Source organism: Podarcis raffonei, chromosome 8 (assembly GCF_027172205.1).
Source record: "Podarcis raffonei isolate rPodRaf1 chromosome 8, rPodRaf1.pri, whole genome shotgun sequence".
Taxonomy (NCBI): domain Eukaryota; kingdom Metazoa; phylum Chordata; class Lepidosauria; order Squamata; family Lacertidae; genus Podarcis; species Podarcis raffonei.
The window spans coordinates 39,150,872-39,172,572 of NC_070609.1; the positions used below are offsets into that span (position 1 = coordinate 39,150,872).

At 54.0% G+C, this 21,701-nt stretch overlaps 1 protein-coding gene across 1 annotated transcript; it reads left to right on the forward strand.

The window, feature by feature from the left end:
• The first annotated feature begins 3,919 nt into the window (after nucleotides 1-3,919).
• Nucleotides 3,920-17,864, forward strand: LOC128419105 (SNF-related serine/threonine-protein kinase-like). Its single transcript, XM_053399446.1, has 6 exons — nucleotides 3,920-4,461; nucleotides 5,799-6,438; nucleotides 14,111-14,252; nucleotides 14,945-15,157; nucleotides 15,845-15,982; nucleotides 16,070-17,864. Exons 1-6 carry the CDS (start codon nucleotides 4,366-4,368, stop codon nucleotides 17,187-17,189), a joined length of 2,349 nt encoding a protein of 782 aa, XP_053255421.1. The 5' UTR covers nucleotides 3,920-4,365; the 3' UTR covers nucleotides 17,190-17,864.
• Nucleotides 17,865-21,701: the final 3,837 nt, after the last annotated feature.

Consider the following 21,701-nt stretch of genomic DNA (forward strand, 5'->3'; position numbering starts at 1 on the left):
TTTATTCACTCTAACTGGGCGGAAAATGTGGCAAAGTTAACCTGAGGACCCAATATGAGTTGGTCAGACATCACAATCCCTTCCCTGCACCCTCTCGTACCTTTGGCAGTGCTGAGTTGTGCTGCCCAGGCAAAGAAACACCAGGGTTGCAAGGTGCTAGGTTGTCATGGACTGGCTGGATGCAGATGAGTGGTAGGAGGCACCAGCTGGGGAACCCCCAAGGGAACCCCTAGGGCAGGGGTCAGCAACCTTTTTCAGCCATGGGACAGTCCACCATCCCTCAGACCATGTGGTGGGCTGGACTATATTTTTTTGGAGGGGGGAATGAACAAATTCCTATGCCCCACAAATAACCCAGAGATGCATTTTAAATAACACATTCTACTCATATAAAAACCACGCTGATTCCCAGACCATCCACAGACCGGATTGAGAAGGCGATTGGGCCGCATCCAGCCCACAGGCCTTAGGTTGCCTACCCCTGCCCTAGGGGAAGAAGGTCAGAGCCAGGGGATTAGTGGCAGGTTGATGATTAGTGACCAGAGGCAGAAGAAGGAGAAGACAGGGAGCAGGAGGTGTCAGAAGCTGGCAACAGGGTTTAGTGTCAGAAGAGGCAACAGGGTTTAGTGAGCAGGAGGAAGAAGCTGGGGCAGAGAGCAGTCCTGATTCAGAGGCTAGAGAGGAGGAGGGCCAGGAGATGGAGATGAGGCAGGCTGCTGAAGAGTCCAGGGAATCTCCCCCTCCTGCTGCCGGCTCCCCTCTCCCCGAGTATCCCAGAACACGCAGAGGGCAGAGGAGAAATTGGTTGCGTGCAGACGCAGCCTCCAAATGCTTAGAAAATACCCTGGAGAGGAGGGGACTCAGGCAGTCCCCACAGCTGCTTCATTGGAGCAAGACCTACTGGGAAGAGTTGCTGGGATCACAAGGCCTGCACTGCTTTGAATAAAGAGTTAACTTCACTGCCACCAATGTTTTTTTTTATTGCTGACCCACATAGGCTGGCCTTTGAAGAAGACAGGGCTTTGAGAGAGGACAGGGGCCAGGGAAAGCTCAGCTGTTGGGTTCAGGGCATGTGATAACCACAACCAGCACTTTCCACTGGGGAAGTGACTTCTCTGTGTGCACCATCTCCATCTGTCAGGCACCTGTCTCCTGTGTTTGCTCCTGCATTTTGCACATATTTAGCACCGGCGATTTTTGAAGGCAGTCCCACCCCAAGAATATTGCAGCAGTCAATCAAGCGAAGCCACAAAACTGTGGGTCAGGGTGATGTTTCTTTGTTGAGTTGCATTCGTTAATTGCCCCAGAAAAGTTGAAAACCAATCATAACCATCAAAAATTACAAGTAATACAGTTGGAAAACACTTCCATGGAATCCAAAACACATATTAAAAAGTTTAACAACTAACTACACACAAATACATCTGATCTCTATGGAAAGCTAAAACGGTATCATAAAAGCTAAAACCACAAGACAGAGGCATGATAAAAGCAGAAGCAAAATGCCACTATCAGCTTTGCACAAAGCTTACTGAAAAGGTGAAAGAATTCCCTGGGTGGACAGAAAAGTCTTGCCAGGTGCCAAAAAAAGCTACCAGCAGAAGCACCAAAAGCCTCCCTAGGGAAAAACGTTCCATTACAGGGGTGGGGGCTAATCCTGAGAAGGGCCTCCTCCCTCCCTCCCCGCCCCTCTCATCTGCACTTGGAGGAGGCACTGTTGAGGATCTTGGGGCTTGAAGGGAAGCAGTGAGTGTTTTTTTCAACACCAAGGCCTGCAGCCAGGATACTTGTGAGGTCCTCATGCTCCAGGGTATATCAAGTCAGGCATAAGTGATTATATATAGAAAGGCAGGTGCTATAATTCTGCTCCTCCAGGGCATACCACATATCACCAAGAGGTGGTCTAGCTTATTCCACATCATAGAAGCTAACCAAACCATCTTTGTTTTGGCTTTATGTGGCCTCAGTTTATATTATATCATATTCATATCTCTGTTTTCATATGATTGTGAATTGATAGCACATTTGTCACATATTTTGCCTGCTGCAGGCAGAGAAGCTCTGAGGCAGCCCAACCCTCTCCAAACCTAGAGGGTTCCCAAGTTTAACTTAATGAAGTGGATGGATCCTGCCCACCTCCCTCTCTGCATTCATAACAGTTTCCACCATGTAAACACAGACTCCAGTTCTTATAATGAACCACATCAAAAAAATATAGATTTTATTTTGCCCTTGTGCTGAGTGCATTCCCATACCACCCAAGTCTTTAGAATAATCATACGTAATACTGCATTGGGGAGGAAGAGGACTTGTAGAATCCATGCAATCTCACACGTGAGGTTATTGGCCACAATCCATCAGTATCATGCAGCTTCTTGGGATATAAAGTGCTCCTTCTCTCAAACCAGCTGCCATCTGATTTGAAAACACAAGAGGCAGTGAAGCGGAGGTGTGTACATGTCAAGCGGCGGCGGCACATGCGCCGATGACAACTTTGCTGAAGGGTAAAATGCAGCCCCTGGGATCTGCAGTTCAAACTAGGGCCACAGTGTGTGTGTGTGTGTGTGTTGGGGGGGGAGCAGTAGCTGCAGGGACTCCCTCCTTCCTCCCTTTCCCTGGGACTACAGAATGGGGGAAGGTGGACGGAGGCAACCCAAATATAAGGAAAGCCCAAAGCGCTCTCGGCTCGGCTGGACTTTCGGAACTGGCGCTTTGCCCGCTCAGGATCTAAACTGTGTCTAGCCCCAATGCCAAGGCCCCAGAGGCCACCCGCAGGCCGCTCTAAATCAGCCCCTTCCCATCCCACGATTGGCCCGTGGGGAGCCCCACAAGCAAGACCCCCAGCTACACCCTCTCCAAAAGTGTTGCTTGGGCCACCAAGCGCTCTCCAATAGCTTCTACTACGTTTCTGAGACGTTGGCGCAACAGATCGACAAAATAGGGTTTTGCCAAGCCTCTGAGCATGTGCCGATTCGCATTTGAAACTCGAATCCCATCTGGACTGGGGATGGAGGGCTTTGCTTCTTTGCGGTGCCCTGAGCGCCTGTAACCATCTGCGTGCCCTCCTGCGTGCCCCCCCCGCCCCGGGGCCTGTTTGCAAGCTGGCAGGCAAGCTGAGCGGAGCCCGAGGAAGAGATGCGCGCGCGGGAGCGGGGGCGCTGCGGCCGCTGTGGCTCTCCTCCCTCTTCCTTCCGCTCTCTTGCTCCGCGGCTGCTCTGGCTCGGCTCCCCTCGCGTCTCGAGCCCCTTTAAGAAGCCGCCGCGGAGCTCCTTGACGTCACCCGCCGCCCGCGGAACTCCCGCCCGCCCCGAGGAGCACCAGCTGCAGTAGCAGCAGCAGGAGGAAGAAGAGCCGCGTCGCCCGCCCGGTGAGTGGCTTCGAGGGCCTGTGGAGCAAAGCCTCTCCGGGTAGACCCCCCTCCCCCCACGTCCATCGCTTCGGCCCCTTGCGGATCCCCCCGATGCCCCCCCCCCCGATCCTCAGCACGACCAGGAGCAGGAACAGGCCGAAGCTGCAACGGTGGCCGGGCTCCGTCTGCCCCTCGCCTTGCACCGACTACCCCGAGGCGGCGGGGACTTCTAAACTGGGGCTCCGAGAGCGACTCAGCCCCGGGCGGCGCCTCGGGAAAAGGGGCACTCTGCACGCGCTCAGGGGCACTCTGCGCACGGCCCATCCTGGCAGCTGGGGCCCGTTCCTTGTCGCTGGGCAGGCGCCCCTCCTCGCCATCCCCGCCACGGCCCTGCACAGCAAGTCCTGGGGCGGCCCCCACCAGATCTTCCCCCCCGCCCGCACGGCTTTTCTCCCGCCGCATGATCGTCCTGCAGCAGGCACAGGCAGATTTAGGGCGCCCGGAGGCGAGCCGGGCCATCGGGGTCCCTCTGGCTCCGGGTGCTGGGCATATGGATAGGCGACCTGGATATGCTGCGGACCTTCCGCAAGCCGATCAACCCCCTCTCTCCCTCCCCCAATCAGGAGAGATAAAAATAAAAATCCACTTGCAATAGAAAGACTAGTGTCTGCCCCTCGCAATCTTCTTATTCAAACAGCCCCTTGCCAAAATCACTTGGTTAGGATGCAAGAGCCTGGTGTCGCCGGCGGGTTAGACCTTGGCCGGGGGCGCACAGTAGCGCCGGGACCCCCCTTTCCGAGCTTGGAATGTGTCCGTCCCCGCCTGATTAAAAGCCAGCTGCTCTTAGGCCTCCTTGCGGGCGGGGGGGGGGGTGGATTTAATTTCTATCTTCTTTAGAGACGGGGTGGCTGCGCCAAGGCCAAGGGAAGCCAGCCTGGAAAAAGGAGAAGAGAAACCCCAATAGGGTGCAAATCCCCGAACGACTCCCCAGGCTTTGCTCTCTCTCCCATCCTGTCATGGCTGCTGGTTGCAAGAAGGACCCTGTGATGGCTGCCCAGTTCCTGCCCAGCTGGTTTCAGGCCCTTGTGTTAACTTTTGAAGCCCTGCACAAGGTAGGGCCGGGGTACTCCAGGGACGTCCTGAGCCCTCTGATCCCAGCTCTCTGGCATCATTTGCAGGCGTGTTGTTGGCGTCTCCTGAGATGGTGAGGCTTATCTGACAGCAAGTGAAATAGAGCCTGGAGTGCCAGGCTCTGCCAGGAGAGATTCCGCTGGTGCCCCTTTGGCTTCAGCTTTTAAATGCCTGCTGAAAAGTTTCCTATGATGCCAGGTTGCGTTTGCAGGCTATTAAGAGCACCTCTTTCCATAATAAATACCTGGTCTCCGATTCTAAATTTTGTTTCAGTTCTGTAGAGATATTATTGTAAACTGCTTTGATTTTTCTTATGATACAGTGGTATATAAATATTTTATTTATATATATTTTTAATAAGGCTATTGCTTTAGTGGTGGTGGGGGAGCCAGGAACACTAAATGAGATCAACCAGGTGTTGCAAGGCCTGGTTGAGACAGTGAGGAACACCCTCTAGCTGTCAGTTGGGGCCCTTTTAGGTGACCCATTTAGTAGGCTTTCTTTGTGATTTCCTGCACAAATTTTACACAGTGGGTTTGTCTCCAGTCAGTTCACCATCCCCATACCCAGGTTTGCTTGAGGAGTTTAAAAACAACTTCCCACTGATCATTAGTCCCCCCCCCCAGCTTTCCAGCGCACCCCCCCATCACTTTCCAAACCACAGAAAGTCAAGATCCTTTCTTAAAGCGTTTGTTGTGCTCAGGCGAAAGAGCTCTTGAATTCTCTTTCCTTGTGCAAACTTAGCTTTCTGGTTTGTGCTTGGGTGTCTCCTGCAAAATACTGACCATCTGGCAGCCCCCTTAATATGGGTTAGCAGCTGGATTAGCCTCATTGTTTAGGAAATGTATGTAAAGTATCCGTGGGAAACCTCTTAAAAATCTGTCCTTTTTCTTACTGAAATACGTATTCCTTTTTTAACTGTGGTGAGCTTTGGCCTTTCTGTGTGGCAGGGCTGTCATAAAAAAAAGGATTGGTTCCAGAATGTATCAAGGTGGGGCAGTGGAATCACCGAAACAGTCTGAGGAAGCTGTATCAGCCCCTCAGATGAAGGCCAGGGTATGGCTTTTGCTGTTCCTCTCGCTGCCGCTAGGCTTTTCAGCTGAAAGGTGCCAATGCCAATTCGAGCAGAAATGTGCAGATTCATAAGGAACCTGTAAGGCTTGGCTTGCTTGCATGAGTCCTCTGGGCCAGGGCTCCTTTAGGATACGCTTGCAGCCCCAAAATTCCTAAAAGCCTTTCCCTCCCATGTCAGGTGCTTGAAGAGGGCCATAGAGAAAGCTACCCCTCCCTCCATTCACTCTGCGTCTTCTCTTTGCAGCCCCGACCTCCATGCCGAGACCCCTGTGAGGCGGAGGCTGTTGTGGACATGGCTGCCGGCGCCCGGGCATTCTCGGAAGGGAAGATTGCTGGCCTCTATGACCTGGAGCGCACTTTGGGCAAGGGCCACTTTGCGGTGGTGAAGCTGGCCCGGCATGTCTTCACGGGGGAGCGGGTGGCCGTCAAGGTGATCGACAAGAGCAAGCTGGATGGCGGGGCGGCCGCTCACCTCCTGCAGGAGGTCCGCTGCATGAAGCTGGTGCAGCACCCCAATGTGGTCCGCCTGTATGAGGTCATCGACACCCACGCCAAGCTCTACCTCATCCTGGAGCTGGGCGACGGCGGGGATATGTTCGACCACATCATGCAGCATGAGGGAGGCCTGGGGGAGGAGAAGGCCAAGCACTACTTCGCCCAGATTGTCCACGCCATCTCCTACTGCCACCGCCTCCACGTGGTCCACCGGGACCTCAAGCCCGAGAACGTGGTCTTCTTCCAAGAGCAGGGCGTGGTGAAGCTCACAGACTTTGGCTTCAGCAACTGCTTCCAGCCAGGCACGATGCTAACCACCAGCTGCGGCTCCTTGGCCTACTCTGCCCCGGAGATCCTGCTGGGGGACGAGTACGATGCCCCTGCTGTCGGTAAGAGCTGGGGGTGGGGGCTCTGATGTCCTTTCAAAGGGGGAAGATATGGCAAGAGGTGGACAGGGACATCCTGAGACCTACTGCACCTTATTTATTATTTTACTTGAAACTGGATAATCTGCTCTTTCGAAAAAAATAGCAAGGCGGCTTACGGCATGTAAAATACACAAAACAGTCTATAAATATGTATAAAACATAATTAAAAGCATTGGTGAATGCTGGTTGGTTAAAAGAAAACCGCGTATTCTGAACGCCTGCCCCAGCTATGCAGTTATCAAAAGACGTCGGAGAGAAAGCAGGGACAGTTTCTGCCACGCTTCCCCAGGTGTGGAGTTTCACAGGACAGGGCTTGCCACACAAAAGCCTTGGTCCTTCGGGGAGACCAGATAACATCATAAAAGGCCTAGAAGAATTGTAGAGTTGGAAGGGACTCTGAGGATTATGTAGTCCAACCCCCTGCAGTGCAGGAATATGCAGCTCTTCCATACGGAAATTGAACCTGCAGCCTTGGTGTTACCAGCACCGTGCTCTAACCAACTGAGCTATCCAGCCTTCTCTGGCTTGCCAACCTGCCCTCTGGTATGTTTTGGGCTAAAGGATCCATCATTCCTGGTCATTGGCCATGCTGGCTGGGGTTGATGGGAGTTGTAGTCCAAAACACCTGATACCAGAGGCTGGAGCTATGCCACAACAGAGGGAGGCCTTCATGTCCTCCTTGTGGATTTGACAGAGAAAGCAAGAGGCCAAGCTCATGAAATGGCCCTTTGGTGTGATCCAGCAGGGCTCATATTTCAGCCTTGGATTATGTCAGCCTTTGACATATTAGGGTGGAGTTTAATTCAATGTCAGTAGTTGTGTTTGTGTAGGACATAAATATACTGTATTCTCTAAATGTGGCATTGCCCACACGGACTTCACAGTGGAACAACAACGCAGCAACATTTGTAGTATATCTGCAGGTTGTAATAGGAGAACTTGTGCTGCCCTCCCCAGATTTTGAAAAGGGCAGTCAGCCTCCTCTTCAAAATATGGGCAACAGATAAAGGTTAGGAGGATAGAACTTTCTGCCATGTTGTCACCATTTTGGTGGTTAATTCAATCTCTGTAAATACATTTAGAGGAGAAGGTATGGATTATTTCAAAACAGAGAACAAACAGAACCCTCTTCCCCATTTTAAAAAAAGGATTTTCACTATGGTGCATGATGCAATACCATCCAGAATGAATCTATGAATACTGAATAATGATCAGTCTTGCAAAAATTCAGGTCATTTCCTGATTCTCAAAAATCTCCAATGTTAATGAACAAACAACCCCCAGAGCCAAAGGAAATAAAATGATGACAGTCTACAATGTAGGCCCAGGATGGTTGGGTGTTGTGGCCTTTTCCCTTAAAGGGTGGGGGCAGGCATGGTGGGGGGGGCTGCTGGAGGAAGTAATCGCTCACCCACCCTGTTCTTTTCTGAGCCCTCCAACTTGGCTTGAGTCTCATGTTGGCAACAGGTATCTTGACTCGGGTTCCCCAATATCTGGCCATTCTTGGTGACTGCTTCCGTAGGATTGCAAGAGAGGAGGCGAGTGAGGGCCCAGCCAGGAATAAATGTGTAGTGTGAGTTGTGTGCCTGGCCAGTCCCCCTCCCCACCTCCAAAGACTGCCTGAGCTAGAGAAGAGGCCTGGGCAAGGCAGGATGTGGTGTGTGCGAGGGAGGTTTGTGTGTGTGTGCGTATATGTCTCTTTGCTTGCCTGCTTAGAACTTTTGGTTGCGGCTGCTAGCAGGAAAGAGCAGAGCTTGTTGACAGGTGCAGAGCCTGCCTCCAGACTGTGGCTTCTCCCGGCTGGCATCCCCACAGCAGCACCCTCCTGTGACCCGGAGCATGGGCTGCACAGCACAGGGCACTCAGGCCTGTTGGGCCTCACACCCTGTTGCTCAGCTGACCCTTGGTCTGCTGGTGGCCTTGCCCCATTAGCCGTTGCCCTTTTCATGCCATGCTGCTCCTTGGCATGCAAGGCACCCTGGTAGCCTGGAGCAGAACAGAGAGAGAGAGAGAGAGAGAGAGAGAGAGAGAGAGAGAGAGAGTGTTTGTAGGGAGCCCTGTGAGTCACCTGTGGCATTTGCTTGGTTTTCTCTTACCATTCCTGCGGTGCTGTTCAGTAAATTGCGGAGGGGAGGGGGGGTTGGATTAGCTGCTTCTAGAAAGAGAGGGGGTGAGAGAGACTGCTGTTCTGACTGCCTCTCCCACTCCTTGAACAGGGCTGGATTGTTGGCATTTTGCAGCCTTTCATAGACAGTTGTTGCCAGAGGGCCTGAGCACCCTCGCCTGCTTCCTTTGCTCCATCCTTCCTGCCCCCCTCCTCTTTTCAAGGCAGCTGCTTGACCTGGGAAGTGAGAAATGGTGCTCTGGGAAGGAAGAGGTGAGGTCAGAGGGAAATGGGTGGGATTTCCTGCCTGCCCAGCAGAGTGTTTTGTTTTTTCAATGGTCCTGGAGCCATGAGGAGGAGAATGGCCACTACTTCAGACAGCCTGGGATGGCTCTTTCAGGCTCTGGGAATAACGAGCTGTGTGCGTATGAGAGCCAGCCATTTCTGCAGCTTGCCAAACTGGTCCAAAAGTCCACTGACCAGGAGGCCAGAAGCCTTGAGAATGGGCTGGACAATTAGAAAGGTTTCTGCAGCTTTGGGAAGCTTATTTCCCTGTCCTCACCCTAACATTTCTACCGTGCGTGAAACAAAAAGATGCTTGTTGAGCAGTGCACATCCCCATCCTGCAGTGTGCAAAGGGAGCCCTCTGCCTAGGCAGACCCTAAACTGTGAAAGGTGACAGCTTCCTAGTCTGCAAGAGAGTTCATCCAGCAGCTTGAGGCCAGTGGGATCCCTAAAAGGCTTGAGAAAGGACTCCATGGTGGGTTCCTGCTGTGCTCGTCTCCTCAAATGGGGCAACTGAGCCATTGAGCTACACTTGGTTTAGGTTTGAAAGAGGACATCAAGAACCATACTCTGCTGCCTCTGGCACCCTCCCATGCCACACACAAGAGCTGATCAGAGCGGCAGTAGCCGACTCTTCCTTCCACCTGTTCTCCACTGCGCAGGAGGGCAGCAGAGCTAGCTTACAAGGGTGCACAGAGAGCTCTGTCTGGATGCAACCCAAAGGGGATTGGCAAAAACGGAGGCCTCAGGTGGAAGAGCCAGGGAGCTGCTGCTGCAGCTGGGGCCCCACTCGCTCTGCCTAATGGGAAGACTGGCCCAGTGAGAACAGGACTGGAGCTGAATGGAGCTGCTTCTCTCATTGAGCCTATTGTGCTATTTGGAGCTGAGCCAGTGCAAGATGCTCTAGGTTTCACCCTACTGCCTCCAGGGGAGCTCATGGCCTTGCCCTGGGCTTTGCAGGCGGTGTTTGTGAAGTGTGTGTGTGTTGGTTTTGCTGGCCACATTGCACATAAACATACCAGATATGACAACATGAAGGCAGTGGGGTTAATGTCTGTGTGAGCAGCACCTGTTGCCTCTTCAACCATATACAAATCTCAACGCAAAGTTCCAAGAGGAACCAAAAGCTGAAATCGCAGCATCCTGCACCTTTGAGGCCATGTGCCTGTTCTGAGAACGTTGCAGATTTGCATCCACTTCCTCCTTCTTCCACCCTTTAGTTGAGGGCCCTGCCTACGTTACAGACAGCTGCAAGCCCTCCTGGCAGCTGAGATCTTTCTTTACGCCCCTGACTGTGGGGATCCCAGCTACCCGTGAACAGCAACTTGCTGCTCTGTTCCTTAGAAGGAATATGCTCTGTTTCAGAACAGCTGGTGTTCTCCTTCTCTGCCCCTGCCCCCTGTGCATGCATCACCCCACCTTCAAGTCCCCCAGTGGCTGATTTCTCCTCCCTGCTCTCCCCCTCCTGGCCACCTGCAGCAATGAGGGCCTTGACTGCATAGCAGCACCCCTTCGGCTGCTATTTATAAGCACCCTTGGAGCAGAGGCTGCTCTTCTGTGCTGGCAGTCTGCTTCCTGCTTCCTGTCTCCTCTTAAAGCTGGCTGTGTAGGAGCCTGAGATAACCTCTTGTTTTTCTTCACAGCCAAGCTGTCAAACTGAGGCAAATGTGTGGCCGAAGCAAGGCCTGGCTCCACAGTTCTCAGCAACTGGAGGGGGTAGGGGCTTTTTTCCTGGAGTCCCTGTGTCCTAGCTCAGTGTATGTGTGTGAAAGTGAGACAGATTGACACCTTGCCCCTTGTCAGTATCCCCTTTTAGAAGTGGCTTCCTCGCTTCCTGTACTGAAGGGACTTGCAGCTGGTCCTGGGGCCCCAGCCCGTTGCTGGAGGGTGGGGGGAGTGGGCTGGAGTTGGGTTGACTGATGGGGTCATTAGTTTGTGGGCAAACAAGTCTTGCTTGCAGTAACAAGTGGTGGACGCACACACCCCGTCGGCTGTCCAAGGTCCACCTCATTCCCACCATGTGGCAACTGCAAATGTCAGCACACGCTGACGGGGAGTTGAGAATAACTGCGAGAACCCACTTGCTGTAAGCAGCCTAGCCAGTTAAGAACAGGATGTGGTAGAGATGGGGAGGCCACTGGAGTCGCATGCCCCTCACACCCAAAGCCCCTCTCTTTATGGGCTCGTCCACACTTCTGCTTCTCCCATGCTTAGAAAGCATGGGTCCAAGCTGTTTCCCCCTTGTCCCACTCCTTTCCATTCTTTAAGTCTGCATCAGAGCAAATGTCAATCTGGAGCAAACCTGAGTTGCTGTTTGCTCCAACTGAGCACTAAAGAGTGGTTTTTCTGTGTGGAAACCACAGGAAAAGGAGAAAGTGTGGATATGCCCTAAGCAGCATGAGGAACATGCCACATACAATATTTTGCTATCTCTCACCCGGGGGCAGCTTTTGCAGGCCACGTTCTTTGTTAAGCATTCGGTTTTAGTCTTGCATCAGCATTCCAGAGCACCCTTCTGCCTCAGGCACTGCTGCCTTCCTCACTGCAAGGAGGAGCTTCCCTAGTCCTGAACTACTTCTGGGGCACCATGGGGTACCAGGGGCAGCCCTCTCCCTGCCTGCATCTCCTTTGCATGTGCCAACATTCTGCTCCTGGAATAATTAGCCAGATAGCCAGCCTTCACACTGGTCTGAATGGGAAAGATCATAGCTTTGCTGTAGGGCTCTGAAGTCTGGGTAAGTGGGTGGGTGTGTCCATGTGCAGCCTCTCAGGCATCTGCTTTGAAGGGGGACCTCTGGCTCTGCTGAGTGCAGGGGCCCTTTCCTCCCCAGGGCCCAGCTCTGCAAAAGAAAGCAAGTCCCAGTGCTGGCAATGAGCACCTGTGATGACACCAGTGGGACCCCATGTCTGGAGCAGTTTTGTTGGTGATAATAATGAATGATGATGATAGTTGCAATGAATGCACAGATCGTTGTGTGAATATTCATTCACCATTAAAAAACCCAAAAACCCCATACAATAATAAAAACCTGAGGAGGAGAAGCCTTTGCTTTCCAAGGACCTTCATGTGCCCTTCAGATGCTGCTGGTAGGAGGAGAGATGGCTCACCCCACAGCCGAAGGCTGTACAGTGAGGGTGGGGGTTTTTAATATTACAGCCACCTCCCCACCCTGAGATTTCAGCAGGCATTGGCCACACACGCACACACGAGAGAGAGAGAGAGAGAGACTGTTGTCCATTACTGTCTCACTCCTTGTTGATTTGGGAAAGGGAGGTAAGAAGCATGGCAGTGCTACTGCTGCAGCCTGTTCTGTTGAAACCAGGGAGTGTCCCAACAACACTCCTACCTCTGCGCACATCCATCGCAGATCTTGGACCTGCCTGCAACTGTCAGTAGACAATCGCCCCCACTTTCTGTGGGATCCACCTAATGGCAGTGTGCTGTCAAGGGTGTTGTGAGGAGGGCTGAGTTTCAGTTCTCTTACAGCAGGTCCTGACATTTCCTGTTCCTTCCACCACCCCCTCCCTAGTTTTTAAACCTGGTTGCAGAGCTAGGGAGACCCACGCACATATCATAGTTTCCTGGAGGTGTTGATAAAGTAGCATTTGGAAGTTTGATGCAAATGCATGTTATGAACTGTGCCCTGAGTCTTTTAAATGCATAGCAGTGCCCCCTAAAAGCCAGAGCAACGGAGAGGGTTGCTGCAGTTGCAGGCTTTCTGGGTGGGATGGGGAGCAGCTTTAGGCATATCGGGTGGGCATGCAAGTTTAAAATTGGAAAGGTCCCCTGGGTGGCCTTGGGGTCCTTTGACCCACTTGGGCAGAAGCGCCTAGCAGGAGGCGGAAGAAACAGCTCTTGCCAAGAGCTTGCCTGAGCCGATTATGCTCCAAAGGATTTGAGGCCCCCACCGCACTGCTTATCTCTTGGGCCATCTGTGCTCTGTCCCCTCCTTTCCTCTGCCTCCAAGAGCTTTGCCCGCCCCCCTCTCCAGGCTGCCTTCTTTCCCTGCCTTGTCCAGCCCTGCTGGGAGAGTCCAACTTGCTCTTGTCTGCGGAGAACCCAAACCCAGGGCTCATCTTGGTGGATCTTGAGTTGGGGGCAGGGGGCAAGAGACAACATCATCTGTGGCCCTCCAGACATTGTTGGACTCTTCCTCCCTTCAGCCAGCATCCCAGCCATTCAGCCGGATGGTGAGGAGGAGTTGGAACCCAGCCAGGAAGGTGGGCTCTGGCTCTTAGGCCAAGAGGGCGATGGAAGGAGCCTTTTCCTGTCCTCCTCCACACATTTCACTGCTGCTTCTTTCTCCTCTCATCTTTCTTGGCCCTGCACCTCCCTCCCTCCCAAATCCAGGCCAGCCCAGGTCCTTGAGCACCCCTTCCCCCCATTTTGGGGGGATTTGCAAATAACAGGCTTTTTTGCTTATGGTGTGCCGGTCCTTTTTCATCTTAGTCCTGAGCTGGAAGGTATACATTATACAGGATGAGGTGTAAGTAGGACTACCCTTGGGGCTGATCTGGAGGCTGCAGCTGGTGCAGACATTGGGAGCCAGGGGGCTTGTGGGGGCAAATGACCCCCCTAGCATAAAACGCCTTGCTTGTGGGGTTTGCACTGCCTGCCAAGCTGCTGCAAGGCCAAGTTCAAAGTGCTGGTCCCGCCCTATAAGGCCCCATGCAGCTCATCAAATGCTTGCAATTAATGCCGCTTGTTGCTTGAGCTTGATCTCAGTGAGAAAATCAAAGAAAAGTTGGAAAGTTTTGGTTCAGGGCTGTGGAACTGAGGTGGGCTGGTGAACTTTGGGAGTGTTCACCTGCATTTACGGCATTTATCCCCCACCTTCTTCCCTCCAGGAGCTCATGGCGGTGTACTTGCTTTTCCTTTTCCGAATTCTGTCATCACAACAACCCTCTGAGGTAGTTTAGGCTGAGAGTGAGGGACTGGCCCAAGGTCACCAAGGGAGCTTCGTGGCTGAGTGGGGGTTTGAGCCTGGAACTCCCAGGCCCTAGTCTGACACTCACAGGTTCTCCATAGGACACTGTGTAGACATCCAGTAGAGGTTGGGGAGAGGTTCTGATCCCTCTCATGGTTCTGTGCCATTGAGGCTACCTGCCTTTTCCATAGCAGCCTTAGTTTTAAAAAGTGCTGCTGTGGTGGAAAGCCAATAACTTGTTGGAGGGCTTGTGTGGGGGTTTCTCTATTTCAGGCAAATGATCACTGTTCCTCTCCTGCTTTCTATCTTTCTCCAGATGTCTGGAGCCTGGGAGTCATCCTGTACATGCTGGTCTGTGGGCACCCGCCTTTCCAGGAAGCCAACGATAGCGAGACGCTGACCATGATCCTGGACTGTCGCTACGAGACCCCCCCTCATGTCTCCTCCGAGTGTGCAGAGTACGACCAGACCCCCCCTCCCAACTCACTCCCCCCACACCTGTCATGCAGGCAGGGTGTTCCTCCACCACCCCACTTGCCCTCACCAGGTGTGGCAACTGGGTCTTGCACCTCCTTCCTCCCCTCCAGATAGAGAGAAGGCACCTGGGTTACCTGCCCCAGATTGTAGCCCTGCCCCTTTGCTGACCTTGTGCCCTCCAGGCTCTGCCCAAAGCAGCATGGTTGTTGTAGAGTAGACCCTAGTGGGCATAAGGCTGGGGAAGAATGAGGGTTCTGGATCCTTCCGTCCTCGCCCCCTCCCCCGGGACTGGCCCTGCTCCCTGTGGGGAATGGTGTGGGAGGTCAGGCAGGCATGCCTGAGGTGGGACACAGTGCTCTTTCACATTCTTCCCCCTTTGTCCCAGGCTCCCTCTGTCCGTGGGGAAGGAGGGGGGGTGTTAAGGCTGACTGAGCTCCAGGCAGCAGCAGGCCCTGTAGGACCCGGCTGCCCCCACTTAGAGACCAGCAATGACAACAGTCACATGAACACATAGGGTGGGAAGAGATCTTGCCATGGGTTGGGGTGGGGAGTTCAGCCTGCTGCTGCCTATCTGTGTGGGGTGGGGCTTCACAGGAGGGGAGCGGAAAAGATGTGATATCTGAGGGCCTCCACGTGACTCTGCCCTCCCCCATCCACCCCTTCTGTTGGACAGCCTGATCGCCCAGATGCTGCAGCGGGACCCCCAGAAGAGGGCCTCCTTGGAGCAGATTGAAAGCCACCCGTGGCTGCAAGGTGTGGACCCCTCCCCTGCCAGCCGCTCCCTCCTGCCTCTGACGTCGCACAGGCGGGTCTCGGAGGAAGAGCACGGCATCATCATCCAAGCCATGATGTGCGGCAACATTGCGGACCGAGAGACCATCCAGGAGTGAGTCTCACAAGGGTGGGAGGAGGAATCTGAATTTCCATCTGACGGGGCTCTGGTTGGCTGGGAGGAAAGTGGTGGTGGTGGGGAGCAGGGAGAGAGGACCTACTCGGAAGTAAGTGCTTTGGGGGCTGCCCCCTCAGGCTAGCCCTGCCCTCCTTCCTAACCCCTCACCAGATGCTGTGGGCTGCTGTCCTCAAGAGTCATAAGGAAGGTTGCAGCGGCCATGACGCAGCGGTCCTCCTCATGTGGAGGACTTCTGTCCTGGAGCCACCTGCCTTCGCTCCTGGGTTGGGTCAGCTTTGGCTAGCCTGAGGCCTTTCAGATTATTTGGACTATAGTTCCCATCAGACCCAGCCAGTGCTTGTCACTTCCAGCACCGCTGTGCTGGCTGGGGCTGATGGGAGTTGTAGTCCAAAACCTTGGAGGGCCTCAGGCTGGGATAGGCTGGTCCTCTTTGACCAGAAGCATCTCATTGGTTGAGACAAGCCAGTTGGCAGTGAGTGCCCTCTGAGCATTGGGGGTTTTCTGCCAGGAGAGGCTTTGGGCATCTTGCCTCTTTCGTCCTTCCTGGAGTTGAGGCTGCTTCCCCCTCCCCACCTCCTTTGCCTTTGTATCACCACTACATGCCCCTTGCAGGGTCCTCCAAGGGTCCTCTTGACTTCTGTCCCTTGCGTCCCTTGTGCACAGAGCCCTGGAGGCCAACCGCTACAACCACGTGACGGCCACCTACTTCCTGCTGGCTGAGAGGATCCTGCGGGAGAAGCAGGAGAAGCAGAGTCCTGGAGCCAGCCTGGCCTACAACCTGGCGCAGCACGTCCAGAGCAGGCAAGTCTTGGGCTCCTTGGGGCCGGGGTTTGCTTTGACCATTACTGCAGCTTTCTGAGTATCTTCCCTTTCACCTCTTTCTCTCAGGAGCTCCTTCAGCGCTGTGGGGGACCCCGGCCAACCGCTGCCCACCGCAGGCAAAAGCCCTCAGCCACTGCCCACAACCAAGAGCGCCCTGGAGGCCTTTGCAGAGCATTCTGGGAAGTCCCTTCTGTCCTTCTCTGCGCTGGGGGAGGACGAGTCACCTTCCAGCTTCCACGGGTGCGGGCAGCCCATCAGAGCCCTGATCCGGCCCTCACTCATCGAGACCCCCATTGCCAAGAGCACTCCCGCCCTGCAGCAGATTTCGGAGGAGGAAGAGGAGGAGGAGGAAGAAGAAGAGGGGAAGCCTGGCCTGTTCCGCAGGAGGACGTCTTCCCTGAACCAGGAGCAGATGAGCGACTTCCAGAGTGCCAAGGCTTCCTTGCTCTTCTGCCGGAGTCTTGCGTCCCACAACAAAACAGGGAAGGCTCTCGGCCCAGGATTCCCCAAGGCCCGCGGCAGCCTGGAGCCTCAAGGGCCTGAGTGTGGCCTCCACCTGGCAGCGCCACAGAGGCCTCCATGCCTGCAAGGCGAACGGGAGGAAGGCATGGGCACTCAGGTGGGCAGCAGCCTCTGCCTGCCACAAGAGGTGGGCCCAGAAATGCCAGCAGAAGGAGGCCCAAGAGGCAGTTCTTGGATGGGCGGTGAGGAGAGGAGGAAGGGCAGTGCCGTCTTGGAGGCAGTGGGCAGAAGGGAGCAGCCCCCAGGGAAGGAGGAAGAGGCCAACAACAACACCCCCCCAGGGAAGGGAGGCGCTGGGGAGGGGGAGGAAGAAAGACTCTTGAAGAAAGAGCACGGGCCACGGAATGACGATGAGACTCTGGCTCGGGGCAGCTGTGGCCAGAGAGCTGCTGAGATGAGCCCAGCCTCAGACCCGGAAGGCCAGTTCCAAAAAAGCCCTGAGATGGGACCAGCCCAGAGGCCGAAGCAGGACGGCCACCGGAACGGCAGTGAGGGCCTGGCAGACGTGATCAAGCTGGACCCTGCCAAGGGCAAGAACGCCAACCTGAAGGACCGGATCTTGCAGTTCCCGCTCTGCGAGAAGGCCCTCGCGTTCCGGATGCGGCCCGCCTCCAAGGAGAGCCTCCTCTCTCTGGGACAGTTCAACTGTTGCCACGTCATCTGAGCCGTGCGTCTGCATCTGAAAGAGAGGGAAGTGGGCCGAGGTGGGGGATGGTGGCGTTGGTGGAAAGGGCAAGGCCCCCAGCCAGAGGGCCTCGGGTCGCTCCATTCCCATCATCCTCTGCTCCCAGTGAATGGCTGCCACCATCCTGCCCACCCGCCTGCCTGCCTGCCTGAGAATTGCATTTAGACTCTCGCTCTGTATATCTGCTTGAATCGGGTGAACCAAATGGCTGCTCCTCTCCCTCTCCCCCCTTGTCCCAGCTGATGCTGTCCAAAGGCCACAGCCCCCACCCACCCCCTTAGTTCACTGCATGCTGAACCTAAATCTCCACCCAAGACCAGGGTGTGGGTGTTTGTGTGACCAGAGCTTCTCAACAGCAAATCGGCAGTTCCGATTCTGCTGGGAGCTCTGGGGCAGCTCAGCTGGAGAGAGGCCAGTGGGTCTATGGAGGCCTGTTTCCTCCTATGTCCCCCTGCTAGAGGCCAAGGGTGCCTGTCGTAGAGGCAAAACGGATGTCCCTGGTCCTAAAGCTGACAGAGGCGTTGTGGGTGGAGATTCTTTCAACCTCCTTTACAGTGGCCAAAGGGCAACCTTTCTCTCCCACCACCCCAGCAAGGCTCCCCATGTGAGTCTTGCCACGTGGGTCCCTGCAGGTTTACTTGTCCTAAACAGGTCAGCTTCTTGCCCCTAAGGCCAACTCAGATGGAAGCCACGTTGCTCCCGGCCACCTTCGCTCTGCTTCCAAGCCCCGGCCACTAACTGCTGCTTGGCTGTGTCTGTCGAGGCATCCCAGATTGTGACTGTTTGAGCTGAGCTCCCGGATGCTGTTTCCCCTTTCCTGCCAGGGAGGGACCAAAAAGCCAACTCTGGCCTGCATTTGCTAGTGGCTGCCTTTGCTTTAAGCTGACGTGGCAAGCTTTGTAGTTGCAAAGGGGCAGCAGACCCAGGCCTGGACTCAAGCTCCTCTTCAGGTGCCCTGGGAAGGCCCCTGGCTGCTGCTTCTCCTCCCTGGGCTAGGAGTCCAACAGTGTTGGCTGGCCGAGGCCGCCTCTTCCTACCCCATCACCTCCCAGTCCAGCTGGAATCAGAGCCAGGCTGCAGGGAGGTGCAGATCAAGCACCAATCTGGGGTCAAAATTAGACACACCCACCCCCTGTGGGGTAGGACAACTCCTGAGCACCAATGCCAAAAGCGGCTACTGATGTCACCACCTCTCCTATGGGCCAGGTGACTGAGGTTGTGGCACTGCACCTATGGCAGGGCTGAGAGCGCCTCCCTCTTGGTCTTTCCTAACTGCTGGGTGTGGGTCCAGAAGGGGTGCTGATGGGGCTCTTGCTTTGCCTTTATGAAGGCATCCCTCTCCTTTAGCACTATCCATGTTGTTTTCGCCCTGCCCCTTATGGACTAGCTGCTTGGTTTGAGTCCCTGCTGGCCTGTGCATTGGAAGGAGCCCCTGCATCTGGCTGTGAGCAGCCTGCCTCTTTCTGGCCAGTCCCCCTGGACCGCTTCCCGAGGAGCCGCATGTATTTCTCTTCCAAAGCATCCCAGCTCTGCCAAGCCTGAAGAGGTGAGGTTTTTATAGCAATTGAAATATTTTTTAAGAATAGTCTATTTTAATGTAACATAGAGAAGGCTCTGTATCCCTTTCCCCCGCAAGCCCAGGGGTTTCCCTGGGCAGCAAATGCACTTTTTAGGAGTCAACTAGCCATGCTCTTCTCCCTGCCTGTTCCTCCCTCCCCCCCCCCCGTTTGCCAGCAATGTTGCCCCTACTTCCCTTCCCTTCTTTTTCTTCTGTCCTCCTGAAGGACTTTGCCAGTTCGGGTGGGCTGGATGAAGGAGGGCCAAAGGAGGAGGATGCCACCACAGAGGATGGCTCCTGGCCATGCTGGGAGGGACTTCTGTGTGTCTGTGTGTGCGTGTGTGCATCACATACACCCCCCTCCCCATTGCGTTCCTCCCTCCTTCCCCCCTTGAAGTGCTGCCAATCCTCATCCGCCTCCCCATTTATGCCCTACACCAAAACCTCCATCTTCTCTCTGAAACTCTTCCAGGAAAATAAGCTTTCTGTGTATTATTATTATTATGTTATTATTGTTATTATTATTATCATCCTTCTTTCTTGCTGGCAAGAAATGAATTGGGGATTTGATTGCTGAGCTCCCACTGGGTTCTGTATCAAGTGCACTGACTGGATCTAAGGCAGCAAGTGGAGTCCAATAAAATGGCTGTGCTGGACTCTGGAGCCGCCTGTGTGTTTCCTCCCTCAGGGGAACGTTGGGTGGGGATGGGTGTGAGCAGCAGGAGGAGGATCCCACTTCAATCCTGCCTTTTAGAGGGGCCCCTGTGGCTGTTTTCCACCTTCAACCTTGCTGCTGCCACAGGGGATTTTGTGCCTCTGAATAGGACAAAGGACAGTGATGGAGGCGGCAATTCCACACCTTGCCTCCTATGAACACCTGAAACTGCCCTTCTCCAACATGGTGCCTTCCATATGTTTTGGGTTACAATTCCCAACCAGCACAGCTGCCCAAACATCTGGAGGGCAGCTGGCATTGGGAAGTTTGGACTAAATGGCGACCCTTTCTAAAGGTGGGACAGAATAAAGCAGCCGTGGCAGAGCCTCTTGGAAGCAAAGAGGCCTAGTGGCGCCTTTGAAGCCTGAGAGGTGGTTCCTCACGGCCTGAGCTTTTGTGGACAAGAGTCCCCTTCATCAGACCCACAAAGCGCTGTTCTCAGTTACTGGCTGTACAAATACGCACATTGTTCTAGAAAGGGAAAGCATGGAAATAGTGGGGGCAGGAGGCCATGAAAGGCGAGAGGCTTGTGAATTCATAGCCATTTGGCCTCACACTTTACCATTCTCTCTCTCATCCTCCCCTGCCAATTCTACGTGTCAACTGAAGATATCTGAATCTGCCTCCCAAAAGCCTCAGCCATATTTACTCTCTTAAGTCTGAGACGCCACGAGACAGAACTCTTTTCTTTTTTACTGCAGGACAGATAAATTGGAAAGCTGGGTTAACCTGGGGTTACTAAACTGAAGGTAAAGGCTGGTGTCAGCTTATCAGAGTCACTTGACAGCTCCCCCCTCTCCATGCTAGAGCCCCAGGGTGGGGGGTGAGGGCGGTAGCCTTGGCAGAGACCCAGGCCAAGTTTTTCTCTTGTGAGATTCAGAGCCCTTCTCTTGACTGCCACATTTCTCCAGCTTATGCTGGCTGGGAGGTCTCCAGGTGCTGAGCATTTTCAGGCTCAGGAGTTGACTTTGGCTTCCCCACTGGTTCTCAGGGCCTGCCTGGCTAACTCCTTCCAGCCCTTGAGGCCAAGCAGCTCCTCTCCTCTGGCACAGAGACCACACTGGCAGCTGTTGGTCTGCAGGGGCTGCTTTTAGTCAGGCCAGGCTGAGCCTTCTCACCCCAACACCTGTTTTATGTAAGGCTCATCCAGGCATCTTCACCTGCTCCAAGACGGCACATCCTGGAAGTCACAACCCTGCTGGGACTTAACCCATTTTGCTGAAATGGTGCCCCTCCAACTAATCTGCTCTTGGAAACAGATGGATCAGAGCAGAAAGACCTGCAGGGGTTCATGAGTGGTGGGTGCTCTAAGTAGGGACCTAGGAAGGGCACAGAAGTTCCCCATCCCTGGTTCACCTTCATAACCTTCCAAGAAACAACAAAGGTGGCAAATGCCCTCCAGTATCTGATATTTAGAGCTTTGCTGCTTCTGGGCATGAAGTAATGATGCTAGTTTAGTTTCTATTCAGGTCCTGTTTTTCTGTTAAAAGGAATCAAAGGAGCTTGCAATAACAATATAAAAATAATGAAAACAGCCACTCTCTACTCCATATCAGTAGAGAAGAATCTGCAAATGGCTGGCCAAAGGCAACAATGGGAAAGAACAAATGTCAGGAGGCACCACATTTGCCTATTATATAAACAATTGCCTGTCTTGGCCAGCCTAAGTTTCACAAGGGCTGGCCAGGTCTCACCAGTGAGCCTGACCCACACAGTTGCTGGAGGGGAGGCAGTGAGGCACATGCAGTCTAAGAGAGGTGTGCCAAGAGCCATCGCAAAGTTGCCAAATACGTTTGGGGCATGTACAAAGTTTGCAAGCTGAGCAATCCTTCGCAGCCAGGCTGCAAGGGGTCTCCTATGCAGTCAGGCTGTGGAAGGTACTTTGCCTAAGGCCTCCTTGTCAGAGAGTACCATGCTGGGTTCAGTGCTCCGACTCTGTATGAGGCATCTGCACAAGCTGACATATAGCCAAAGGTAATACAGTTATCTGAGATTCTGTAACCTGCAGAATAAAATGGTAAGCTCACTACATTCCCTATACAGAGAGAGCCCAGAGTGGGGCACAACTCTGGCTGCTTTGCATCCAGTTGTGTACTTTGCTCAGAGGTCAGTCTCTCTCTTTGTATTTCGCAGCATGTTAAACAGCCATGGTCAGGGCAGTCAGCAAGTTGACTGACAGACTGTGTAGGGGGGCAAGTGGAGGGTGGGGGAGAGAGAT

What these genes read in the sequence shown, in the direction of transcription:
- LOC128419105 (XM_053399446.1), top strand. Translation starts at nt 4,366, where the DNA reads ATGGCTGCTGGTTGCAAGAAGGACCCTGTGATGGCTGCCCAGTTCCTG. An exon ending in GTCTCCTCCGAGTGTGCAGA is followed by an intron (nt 14,253 to 14,944) that starts GTACGACCAGAC and finishes TCTGTTGGACAG; the next exon opens with CCTGATCGCCCAGATGCTGC. An exon ending in GACCGAGAGACCATCCAGGA is followed by an intron (nt 15,158 to 15,844) that starts GTGAGTCTCACA and finishes CCTTGTGCACAG; the next exon opens with AGCCCTGGAGGCCAACCGCT.